The sequence below is a fragment of the Trichechus manatus genome, unplaced genomic scaffold (assembly GCF_000243295.1).
Source record: "Trichechus manatus latirostris isolate Lorelei unplaced genomic scaffold, TriManLat1.0 scaffold00067, whole genome shotgun sequence".
Classification (NCBI taxonomy): Eukaryota; Metazoa; Chordata; class Mammalia; order Sirenia; family Trichechidae; genus Trichechus; species Trichechus manatus.
This window is the reverse complement of record NW_004444003.1, coordinates 12,548,472-12,561,625: the sequence shown is the minus strand read 5'-3', so window position 1 is coordinate 12,561,625 and position 13,154 is coordinate 12,548,472. Positions and strand designations below refer to the sequence as shown.

The window sequence follows — 13,154 nt, the reverse complement described above, 5'->3', positions numbered from 1 at the left end:
CAAGGAGTTTATAGCTTACTTGTTGTTGTTAGGTGCCCTTGAGTCAGTTCCAACTCATAGTGATTCCATAGGACACAGTTGAACTGCCCCACAGAGTTTCCAAGGAACAGCTGGTGGATGTGAACTGCCGACCTTTTGGTTAACAGCTGGAGCTCTTAACCACTGTGCCCCCAGGGCTCCTTACAGCCTAATAAGGGAGGCAAACCATAACATTTATAGCTGGACAGAAAATGGTGAGTGCCGAGAGAGGGACAGGGAAATAAATACAATACTACTGGAGCTTGGGGAGGCCAGAGATACGCTAGCTCGTGGGGGATCAGTGAGGAAGGATGAAGGGATAGTACTTCGTGGCATGCCTGTCATTTGAACTGGATCCTGAAGGACAGATAGCCTTTGGACATGTGGGAATGGAGCATCCTAGGAAGAAAGATTAGCATCAGTGAGGCCCAGAGACAGGAAAAGATGGGTGTTTACAGGCTGTTGTTGTTGCTGTGTGCTCTTGAGTCGATTCTGACTCATAGTGACCCTATAGGACAGAGTAGAACCCCCATAAGGTTCTGTAGGCTGTAATCCTTATGGGAGCAGACTGAAGGGCTTTTCTCCCTCGGAGCCACTGAGTGGGTTTGAACCACCAACCTTTCGGCTAGCAGCCGAGCACTTAACCATTGTGCCACCAGGGCTCCTTTTATTTACAGGGACCAGTAAAACAAACCAGTTGCCTTTGATTCTGACTCACAGTGACCCTATAGAACAGAGTAGAACTGCCCCATAGGGTTTCCAAGGAGTGGCTGGTGGATTTGCTGCCTATCTTTTGGTTAGTAGCTGAGCTCTTAACCACTGCGCCACCACAGGTATTGCTAAGAAATTCAGTTTGGCTAGAACACAGAGTGAGTGAAAGGTAGAAATGAGAGAGAAAGGTAGAAAGGTTGTCCTGGAACAGAACTGGTGGCCCTGAGTGGGCTTTTGGCAGTGGAGATTACAAGGGGGTTTGAACATGAATATAATATGATAAAAGCCTAGATTTGTGAAGATAGTATATAAAATACGTTATATATATGACTTGGTCTCTCATGGTGCCATAAAGAGCAACAGGAAATACAAGAGAAAGGTAAAGAAGGTAAGAAAATTGCATGAGCTCATTTGGAGACACGCTGAGTTAATGGAGGCTGCTTGAAACCTGGCAGAGAGGTTAGAACTGGAGACGTGGATTTGTGATTATCTAGACTGAGGTGGTCCTTGAAGGCAGGAGGTAGGAGGAGAATACCAAGGGAAAGTGAAGGGGAAGAGGGAGAAGGAGCCTCAGAGGTGATTTAGGGTAGAAGGAGAAAACAGAGCCAACAAAGGAATAATCAAAGATGGAGGGAATGAAATAGGAAAATGCTGTTATTAGAGTATCCGAGGGAGCAGGGGATCAAAGAGAGGGTCCTTCCTTGTATAAAATGCTGCAGAAAGATAGATGAGGACTAGGGAGATTCCACCAGGCCTGGCAGGAAGTTAGTCCTTGGAGGAAGCAGCGTCAGTAAGTTGTCTGAAGGCAGAAACCACATGTGGGTGGTAGAGAAGTGGAGATAACAAGCACAGACCACTCCTATGGTCTAAAAGAAAATGTGTGATGAAGGGAAAGAGACACATAATGGCAGTAACTTCAGGGTTCTTTTAATTTCTCATTCGTTTGGGAATTTTTAATGATTTCCAGATTTTAAAGCATCGACTGAATGCTAGCTCCATTTTGATGATAAACATGACAGAATTAAGTTCTTGGGGGACAGGTGGGAATGACACTATTAAGAGGCTTCTTTTTTTTTTTTTATTCCATTTTGACACATCCAACTCTATGCCATTAAGTCACAACATTTTTATCAAAACATAGAAACAACACAGACACTTTACAAACGTATAGTCAGAATTCTAATCAAACAAGAATGACTACCGCAAGTGACACACAGGGGCCTTTTATCTCGAATGATGCCCAAAGAGAGACTCATGAGTCATCAAACCATCAGTGGTGTATAATAAGGGATTGGTTTTCTTTTCTCTTTGAAGAATTATTCACTTCATTTCTTTTCTTGTTATAATGTGAGGATGATAATAAGGGACTGCCACCGACAACAGAAAACTAAAAATGGACGGATGGAAAGGTTTTATTGGTGGGAGTAAAATGACACTATCTTTGGTGGACCCTAAAATTAATTTCCATGTTGACAAGATAACCAGAGTGGGTGTTCTATTAAACCTCCTGTATTACTGACATGAACTCTTCCCATTTACCACTTTTCTCTTTCCTGTGAAGATCACTGCCAATCAAAATGAATGGGTTTGTAAATCTCAATGTCCAAGCTATGTTTATTGTGAAGAATGCCCAAGAAAACCTTGTAACTATTCAGGCCCACCCCCCTCCCACCCCCCGCCATTTACACACGTCCACAGATATGCACAGAACGGGTTAGTGGTTACTTAACTGCAGCTGAACGAAATCCACTATTACATGGGAAATGTGCTGTTTGAGTCTTGAGAAGTTTCCACTCAGTTTGCACCTTGCTTCATCAAGCCTTTCAATGATCAGCACATTGATCAGGGATTGAGAGCAGTATTAAGTGTTCAAATCTTTCACAGTGCGGAGAACCATCTTTCAAGTAAGTTACCATGGGTTGGGGTGTGCGGTGTCAGATTTGAACAGCACGGCCAATGACCTAACTTCAAGAGCAACCTTGAAAAGATGGCAGGAACTAAACCAAAGGGTTTCATCATTAGTGGAGTCAGTTTCTGCTACAGATAGTCACGTGAGGAGCTAAAAGGTCTCAGCCTTTATTGATGAGTGTTTCTTTTCTTTTCCAAGTTGAAAAAGGAACCCAGGAAGTGTCGCCTGAACCAATTCACAGAGAAAAGGCAAGTTCCTTCGTGTCTCTGGAGAGGAAGGATTCAGGATATCAGCCTCTCCATCCCTGGGTTAATGAAAGAAAAGTTTCTGAACATGTTCTGGTCCATACTGTTGATGAGTGCTCTGTCAGCGAATGACAGCCTGGGTTTCTCGTTCAGGAATTCTTTGTCGAAATTGCTGCAGTCATACGGTGATTTCTTGGTTAGAATTTAAGGGGGAAAAACAGGGAAGAAAGTCAGCCAGTAAACTTGTTATCTTAATTTTTGTTAGCTAGACTATGATCTGTGCACGACAGTGCTGGTGTTTGCAGATAAACTAAACTGAAGTTAACACGTTCGGATTATCACATATGGCTTTTTATCGTCTCTATGGTCCCGAGACATTTTATCTGTGGTGTTGTTGTTAGTTGCCTTCGAGTTGGCCCAACTCATGGCAAACCCTTGCCCAGTGGGATTGGACTGCTGTGATACATAGGGTTTTCACTGGCTGATTTTCGGAAGTAGATTGCCAGGCCTTTCTTCCTAGTCTGTCTTAGCCTGGAAGCGCTGCTGAAACCTGTTCAGCATCATAGCTACGTGAAAGCCTCCACTGACAGACAAGTGGTGGCTGTGCTTGAGATGGACTGGCTGGGGCTCAAACCTCGGTCTCCCGCATGGAAACTGAGAATTCTACTGCTGAACCTCCAATGCTCCTCTCCATTTTATCAACAAAACCAAAAACCAAACCTGTTGCCATCGAGTCAATCCCAACACACAGTGACCCTACAGGACAGAGTAGGACTACCCCCACAGGGTTTCCAAGGGACAGCTGGTGGATTCGAACTGTCAACCTTTTTTGGTTAGCAGCCGAGTGCTTAACCACTCTGCCTCCATTTTATCAATAGTATAATTAAATTCATAGAGTGGACTTCCACGGTATAAATTCAAATAAGATTTAATGTTTCTAATTTCTAGCTTACATGAAGCAGGGCTGGCAACTTTTGAAAAAGTGTTGAGACAGATTTGATCTCTGGTCTTTTAGTTTACTTGAGAGTGTGGGTAGGTAGGATTGGGGGGGGATGCAAAGGGGAGGGTAGAGGGAAGGAATTTTGCAGACTATATATTCTTTTTTTTTTAAATCAACATCCCTTGCTACCACTGGTTCCCTTAAAAACCAAAACCAAAACAAACCCATTGCCATCGAGTGGAATCCAACTCACAGCGACCCTATAGGACAGAACTACCCCAAGGAACAGCTGGTGGATTTGAACTGCCAACCTCTTGGTTAGCAGCCGAGCTCTTATCCACTGTGCCACCAGGGCGCCACTCAGAGAAAGGTCAGGGAAATTCCATTCTACTGGTGGATCAGAAATTGTCCTATAAGATAAGGTTAGATTTTTATGTGGAAAATATCAAGTCAGTTTTCACCTGAAGTAGAAGTTGAGGTATGAATTAAATTGTTCTGATTAGCTAAAATTAGGTAAAAATTCATTTTATCATAAACAAATTATTAATTCTCGTATTAGATATGGTACTATTACAAACAATAAGAGTACTAGAGATCAACCTGTAGAACCCCTGGAAAATCTCCAGACTTGGGACAAACGTTGAGAATGACCATCCAAACACTAGGAACCAGCCACTTGCTATGATGGCTGATGGCAGCAGCTGCTTTCTAGTGTGAACACTCTGCTGCGAAGCCCATGAGCCTATGCCATTCCCTGCAAAGAGACGGCAGAGACTGTTCACATCTACCTAGATGATTACTACCTTATTCTCCAGCAGTCTCCGGGGGGGGGTAAAGCTAGCAAATCCACCAACTTTGCTTTACTTCTCACAGAAATTTATTTTCTCAGAGTTTGTCATTGTTGGGTGCTGTCCAGTCGATTTCCACTCGTAGCAACGCACTGTGACTCAGAGTAGAACTGCCCTACAGGGTTTTCTAGGCTGCCATCTTTATGGAAGCAGATTGCCAGGTCTTTCTCCCATGGAGCCAATGGGTAGGTGTGAACTGCTAACCTTTCAGTTAGTAGCCTAGTGCTTAACCGTTTGTGCCACCAGGGCTCCTTTAAACTTTGCTTTACTTTTGTCTTCACTTCATGGTGGCCTGATCTGTATGTGACCCGGGTATTTCTGCCCTTCCAGCTATAGGTTAGTGACTTCTGCTAGTAAGTATATGCATGAGACTTTAGATGCCTATCTTCTTCTAAGTGTCAGTCTGCTACTTCCTCCTTCAACTGAAGAAAACCTAAGAATTGCCAGCAGAGAGTGTAACTGTGTGAACAAATTACAAACCTTAGGTCAACTTTAATAAATATCGTGGGACAAAAATAATGACTTCAAAATTCCTGAACTAGGACACAGGGTTTATGTACAAGCCTGGGTCTTGCAAAGTGTGACTATTAATTACATATGTATGTATCATGTACATGTGATAGTCATGGTTGCATACACACATGTTCAGCCCAAGGCATGTAGATTTAGCTATTCATTCTGTGTTCAGGTACATGTTGACATAGAGGTCAAATTTTGCTAACAAGAATAACATCTCCCCACACCCTCCACCAGCCAAACAGCCAGAGTTATAGTTAAAGAGTCTCTAGGTGGTGCAAACAGCTAATGTGCTCAGCTGCTAACCAAAAGGTTGGAGGTCAGAGTCCACCCAGAGGGGCCTTGGAAGAAAGGCCTGGTGATTTACTTCTGAAAAATCAGCCATTGAAAACCTTATGGAGCCCAGCTCTACCCTGACACACAAGGGGTCACCACGAGTTGGAGTTGACTTGACACCAACTGTTTTATGGTTAAAAAAATAGGTCCTTCCAATAACTACACTGGCCATGTGCTAGGACCCTGGAGTCTGGGGATGGGTGGGAAGTCAGGGCTTGGGGCAGGAGTGAGGAACAGCCTTGCAGTTACTAGGACAGGTAGGCAGTCTGTGAGTAAAGGGAGAATGGCTGAAAAGAACTGCTCCCCATGGATGAGTCTTACCACTTTAGGCTTGAAAGGTGGTTCTATCTCCTTTCTTTCAAGTTCTTCCCAATTGATCTCCCGAAACAAAGGATGCTGGCGGATGTCTCCCCTCACTCCCAACCTCTTTTCAGGTTCTCTCACAAACAGCTGAAAAGGAGCAGAAAGAGAGCAGTTGACTTCTCAAGGGACTAGCCAATCAGCATCAGGTGGATGTCTCATTTCTTAGTGTATGAGCCACTTGCATTTGACTCTGAAAGGATAAAGTTCCGACTTTATGGCTTTAAATTGGAAGCTTCTGACCACTTGCTTTTCTAGTCTTATTTTCTGACTTACCTTTATAAACAATTGACTGGAGCCAAACTGGGCACAATACTCTCCCCTGAAGGAGCCTCTCTGAGTACTCCTGAGTCCGGGCTTTTGCTTCCTTCCTCTTTGTCCTAGAAATGCTGTCTTTTGAGTTACATAGACCTGGTTTGAAATCTTAGCTTTGCCACATATTAGTTATGTCACCTCTGGCAAGTTACAGAATCCTCTGAGTCACAGTCTCCTCACCTAGGAAGTGAGCCAAGTGTCCTACTCACAGGCTGTTCTGAGGATTAAATGAAATGACAACACACACACACAGACCTACATACACACAACACATATGCACACCACACACACACACACACACCACACACCACAAACATTTGTGCACTATATTTAGTCTGTAAAACCCAACAACACAGAGTAAGGGATCAACTTGTTATTTGATTGCCCATTAAGCAAGAGTTGATTTCTTACAGAGCTGCCTTTTTAGGATTACTGGCATTGAGGGGACTCTAGCTATAAGGAAAAACTTACTTTGGGCATAATATAAACTAGTTTCAGGCAGTTAGCTTTGGATTTTACAAGTCTGAGTATCAAGAATCATTCTTGACTCCTGAAAACCTGCTGGGTAAGTCATACTTAATCCAAAGGCCATCTTTTACAGTCTCTGAGCTGTTACATATGTATTTTCCTCTTTGCACTGTCCCTTCTGTTAATCTCTCTCATGAGGTCTAAATGAACATTTGCAAGGACAGAAAAAGAAACTCTGAAACTCTACAAACTTAAATAAAACATGTCAAGGGCATTAAGGAACAGGAGAGTCTAAACATTAAGCCTAGAAAAGTAACAGGTCCCCTGGGTGTCTGAAGTAGTGATCCTTCTTACATCAGCTAGATGTTTATTTATAAAGCAGCCACTAGTTACAATAAAGTGTTTACAAGGAGGCTATGGATCTTTAAAACACAAAACTTGAAATGCAGTGATTTTCCAAAGGTTTTGGCAAAGAATTGACCTCCATCTGCACTTAAATTCCAGGAATCTCTTATACAAATAGCCAATCTAATTGTTCTAAAACACTCCTTTACTTATCTTACAACTTGAAAATCTTCAAAGACTCTCCTCTACCAAAAAAGCAAAGACAGATCAGCACGCTATAGGGTGATGATTTGCAAAGCAGAGATTTTCTTTTCTTTTTTTTAAATGTCTTTTAAAATTCCAAGTGAGAAGATGCTACCACCTAGTCTACCGAATTGGTAAGTCAGACGGACTTCCTCTCTCCCCACTTACCCTGTGGCCATGAGGATTCTCTAGGGAAACTTGGGGTTCCAAAGCACCAGGTTAGAAAACCACTGTCACCCAAGAGTCTTACTACTCACTTGGCCTTGGGTAAGTTTTCTGAGTCTCAATTTCCTCATCTGTAAAATGAAGCATCAGAAAAAATGATCTCCAAGTCCCCTGTGAGTTCTAATGTCCTCTGAGCCCCTAGATCGGCACTCAAAGCTCTCTGTAGTCTGATGCTGACCCTGTGCCCTTTGGTTTCCAAAGTAACCCTCTCCTCTGTTCAGACATGCCTACTCACTGACTATACCACATACCTTTCCTACCTCATGACATTTCCATCTTGTAAGGAGATTCCTCTCCCCATATTCCGTTTCCATCTCCTTCTCCTCAGCTTTAAATACTGCCCCATCTTTCAGGGGTCAGCTTACATCGCACCTTCTTTGTGAAGCTATCTTTGATTACATGTTGAGTTCTCCCTCCTCTTAAAGTCACACTCATGCTCATATGATTCATTGCACCATTTATTCCAGCAAATGTTCTTTGAGAGTCGGGCACCATGCTAGATGACTCATAATATCATCCTGATTTTAAAAACAAAATCTAAAAGCAGGTATTGTTATCCCAACTGTCAGTTGAGGAAACTGAGGCTCAGAGTAGTTAATAAGTAACTTATTCAAGGCCACTGTCATGGATTGAATTGTGTCCCCCCAAAATATCTGTCAACTTGCTAGGTCATGATTCCTAGTATTGTATGATTGTCTACTATTTTATCATCTGATGTTATTTCCCTATGTGTTGTTAACTCTATCACTATGATGTAATAAGATGGATTAGTGGCAGTTATATTGATGAGGTCTACAGTATTAGCGTCTTAAACCAAACTCTTTTAAGATATAAAAGAGAGAAGTGAGCAGGGAGACATGGGGACCTCATACCACCAAAAAAGCAATGCCGGGAGCAGAACTCATCCTTTGGACCTGAGGTTCCTGGGCTGAGATGCTCCCGGACTAAGGGAAGACTAATGCATCACAAGGACCTTCCTTGAGAGCTGACAGAGAAATCCTTCCCTTGGAGCTGATGCCTTGAATTTGGACTTGCAGCCAACTAATCTGTGAGAGAACAAATTTCTCTTTGTTAAAAGCCATCCACTTGTGGTATTTCTGTTATAGCAGCACTAGATGACCAAGACAGCCACAAATCCAGGAAGTGGTAGAGTCTAAATTATAAGCAGCCTCTTCCCCACTCTGGTGTTAAGTCTCTCGTCTGTGTTCCAAAGAATATTTTCCCTCCGTTAGAGAAATTAGCACATTGTATTTTTTCCTGTGTCTGTTTTCCTACTAGACTGTAAGCTCTAGTGGGTAGACACCAGTTACGTTTCTGTTTCTTACACCACCTAGCACAGTGCCAGGCACAAAGTACATGCTCGATAAATGTTGGTTACGTAGATGAATAAGCTGTCTTTCCACTTTGTTTATCTGCAGTATCACGTGTCTCGTATCCTCATTCATTATCCTCTTGTTTTTACCATATAGATAGTCCCGGCTTTGGAAAGAAGAGCCATCAAGTTCACAGTAAAATGTGTTTTTTTCTATAGACGAAAGAAGCCAGTATGAGTTAACAGGTGGAAAGGTGGACTCATTTTTGAGAAGCAGAGGGGATAAGTGACTCGGCCCTTATTTCTTCCCTTGAACTGATCATAATAAATGATTGATCTCCTCTTCTTAAGAACATTTTGATGAGAATATTAGGCAGATGATATAAGTGCATCAAGAACAGACCAAACACTAGCTAATGTTATAATTAAATGCTTCAGGGAATTAAGTTAGAAGTAAGTGCCTTGGGCCAAGTGTACACCATGCTAGGTTTTCCATTAGATTTTTTCAACAAACACATGACATTTATATCCTAGGATTATGACAAAGAGCCTTCTGAGTTTGGTATAGACACCTGTGAAATTTAAAGAATGTATTTAAAAAACAAAATTCATAAGAAGAAAATAAGATTGATCTCATTTCCAGATTCAATATTCTTTGTAGTTTTACACAGAAGAGTTAGGTATTATCGATCTTCTTTGCCCTGCAGTCAATCACTCGCTAGAGTTCCTGAGACCTCGAAGGAGACTCAGATCAGCAGTTCTGTGGCAGGGATGCTGCATGGAGGAAATAAATGTTCATGAAGAAAGACGTGCTTTTGTCCATAAAAGCTGTCAGAAGAGTAGTTTACATTGATAGGAAATAGCACACCTCTTACACAAATGGCCAGGATGTAGCTGGAGTTTGTTTAAATTTATTCAACTGTCTGGGCAAGAAAGCTCTTCCAGGCTGCTGAGCATTGCAAGCTCTTAGCACCTGTCACTGGTGACAGGCTATACCTGGAATATTCTCTCCCTCTTTGTCCCCTCCCTAGATATATCCTTCTATAAAAGGAAGAAGTATTTCTGTTCTAGATCATTAGTTTTCCATCACTTTCCAAACAAATGGACAGGATATCCTGGGTGACTAAATGAGGAAGAAATGGGAGTTTATTTGGCAGCAGTGACCTGGACAGCAGAGTCCCAGCTATAATTCTTGATGGGTCACAGCCTCCTCTGATGCACAAGCGTCTACTTTGGTACATGCATCAATGCCCCATGAAGGCTCAAGGAACAGAGTCTGGTACTGATGCCGCTGAAATGGATGCTACTAGATGCTGCTTTGTCCAATGTCCAACCCTCCCAGAGGACCCGTTACTTCTGGGGTTCATATCATTCTGTAAAATTCCCTTGAGGGAGTTTCTGAGAAAGAGTATTACCTTGAGTTTTGCAGAAAAGGGGGCTCAAAGATGTAGGGGCTGTTGGCTCAAAGTTACAAAGCAAATAAGGAGCAGAGATGAAACTAGCAAACAGTCTTATGGCCAGTATAATGGACACTAATTTTTTTTTTCTTATTGTGCTTTAGGTGAAAGTTTACAGCTCAAGTTAATTCTTCATACAAAATTTATACACATATTGTTATGCGACCCTAGTTGCAATCCCTATAATGTGACAACACACTCCCCCTTTCCACCCTGGGTTTCCCGTGTCCCTTCAACCAACTTCTATCCCTTTTTGCCTTCTCATCCTGCCTCCGGACAGGAGCTGCCCATTTAGTCTTGTGTATCTACTTGAACTAAGAAACACACTCTTCACTAGTATTATTTCAAAAGGGCCACATAAACCAGAGACTCCATCAGCCTGAGACCAGAGGAACTAAATGGTGCCTGGCTACCACCAATGACCACCCTGATAGTGAACACAACAGAGAGCCCCTGATGGAGCAGGAGAAAAGTGTGGTGCAGAACTCAATTTCATGTAAAAAGACCAGACTTAATGGTCTGACTGAGACTAGAGGAATCCCAGAAGACGTGGCCCCCGGACTCTCTGTTAGCCCAGAAGTAAAACCATTCCCGAAGCCAACTTGGACACTAATTTTTACCAGCCCAATTGCTAGAATTCAGGAGAGAACTACCTTCCCTGTGGAGAAAGGACATGGAATTTTTACCAACCTGACAGAAATAATAAGCTCAAATTCTTCTATGTGGGAAGAAGAGTTCTTTCCTTCACCAACTAGTCCTTATTTCCCCCTTCTTTATCCTCGATTGTCTTGGTTTCTATTCTATTAAAAAAAATATTTTTCAAGGAATCTTTCTCTTGCTACTGAAACCCAGCAGATGATTTTTGTTGTTATGGCATGGTAGTTAGCCTTAGATTTAGGGTTTTTTTTAAAATAAAATTTTCATTTTAAAATAATAGAGTCACAGGAAGCTGCAAAGATAGTACACAGAGGTCCCATGTACCCTTCATCCAGTTTTACCCCAATTCTTACATCTTATGTAATTAGAGTACAATGTCAAAACCAGGAAATTTACTTTGATACAAAGTGTGTGTGTATAGTTCTATGCCATTTTACCACACTTGTAGATTCATGTAGGAGCCCTGGTGGTGCAGTGATTAAGAGCTATGGCTGCTAACCAAAACCAAAAGGTCGGCAGTTCAAATCCACCAGCCGCTCCCCGGAAACCCTATGGGGCAGTTCTACTCTGTCCTATAGGGCTGCTATGAGTCAGAATCAACTTGAGGGCAACTGGTTTAGTTTTTTTTTTCTTTTTTGTCATGTTAACAACCACCAAAATCAAGGTACAGAACTATTCCACGGCCACAAAGATCTCCCTTGTGCTACCCCTGTAGAGTCATGCTGCCTCCCTCCACCATTCCTCACCCCTTGCAACCACTAATCTGTTTTCTATCTCTATAATGTTGTCATTTCAATGTCGTTTGTTGCTAGTTGCCTTCTAGTCGATTGCAACTCACGGCGACCCCACGTGTGCAGAGTTGAACTGATCCACAGGGTTTTCAAGGCTGTGACCTTTGGGAAGCAGATCACCAGGCCTGTCTTTCAAGGAACCTCTGGGTGAGTTTGAACTGCCAAGCTTTCAGCTAGTAATCAAGTGCTTAACCATTTGCATTGCCCAGGGACGCCATCATTTCAATAATGTTATATAAATGGACTCATACTATGTGATTTTTTTAAGATTGGCAATTTTCACTAAGCATGATGCCCTTGAGATCCACGTGAGTGGTTTTGTGTATCAGTATTTCATTCTTTCTTTTGCTGAGCAGAATTTCCACGCGCACGACTTTTCACCTTTTCTCCTCCACCGGAAGCAATCCATTCCTCCTATTCAATCACTTTTTCTCTCCTTTGAAATCAACACTCCCAACTTCTTTCCATGGAAGTACCTCTGATTAACCCCACCTGGCCTCAGTCACGCCTTTACCTTCAGTCCTTGTCCAAAGCTGTCCCAGATCCTGAGGTAGAGCTGGGTTTGGGAAACTCAGCCCAGAAGTCGGTTCTGCTTTATGAGGCATCAACAGATGAAGGAGGATTGCAACGGTAGCTCCAGGGCCCTCCTCCTGTGACTCACCTGGAGAGAGCACCTGAGTCTGAAGGTGTCCTCCCCCTCTGATAGTACAGACTAACCCTCTGCCTCATTTCTTTCCTCTGGTGGGTTTTACTGGCCCCGTCCTTCTCAGTACAGCCCTAACCTGAAGTCCTTCAGAGAACCAAGCGTAAAAAAAAAAGGAAGCAATCGTAATAATTTTCAAACTTGCCTTTCTGCAAAGTAAGATTGTTTACATTCAAATCCCTCTATTTTTACTGTTGCCATCTTTTTTTTTTTAAATTTGTTAATTTTAAAATCACCCTTCATTTCATACGTGTTTTGTTCAGTCATTAAATGTGAATTTAATTGGTTGTTAAGGGAGTTTTCTAAGTTTATTGCTTGTTTAGATCATATTCAGAAAGTGAAAGCTGAATTGAATGGGGTAGGATTTTCAAATACCTACTTCCATTAACCTTGGCCTAGGTATCTGGTGAGGGCTTTGTCAGCAATTCACAGTGTCAAGACCTGGATTTCTCAGGGAGAGTTCTGGAGTTGCCTCAAAATTTCTAATACCCTAGGCAAGTCATCAGCTGTATTAGCGAGGTACAAGTTTATATCCTTTAAATTTAATTCCAAGTGGTTCTTTATGAGAAAAAAGCAAACTAGTGAAAAAAGATGGGCCTGGTAATATTTTCCTAAGTTTAGATTTAAAACCCATCGATAGCTTCTAATGTCAAAGCGTCTTATCCAATTCCCATTCTCAATACAGTAAGAGCAAGGATAAACATTATTTCCCTAAAAGGTCATGGAAGCGCCATAGACACATCCAAACTCCCTGA

At 42.2% G+C, this 13,154-nt stretch overlaps 1 protein-coding gene across 7 annotated transcripts in view; it reads right to left on the bottom strand.

The window, feature by feature from the left end:
- Positions 1-2,010: 2,010 nt before the first annotated feature.
- The window catches only part of PRKCQ (protein kinase C theta), a 168,897-nt gene continuing 157,753 nt past the window's right edge, over positions 2,011-13,154 (bottom strand). For 6 of the 7 annotated variants that reach the window (XM_023734394.1, XM_004379707.2, XM_023734397.1 and 3 more), the window contains 2 exons: positions 5,845-5,973; positions 2,011-3,075 (listed from right to left, as the gene is read on the bottom strand). In XM_023734394.1, coding sequence (XP_023590162.1) covers positions 2,920-3,075; positions 5,845-5,973 — 285 coding nt within the window. In that variant the 3' untranslated portion in view covers positions 2,011-2,919. The remainder of the gene's footprint in view (positions 3,076-5,844; positions 5,974-13,154) is intronic. The other variant, XM_023734396.1, reaches the window with a different exon arrangement.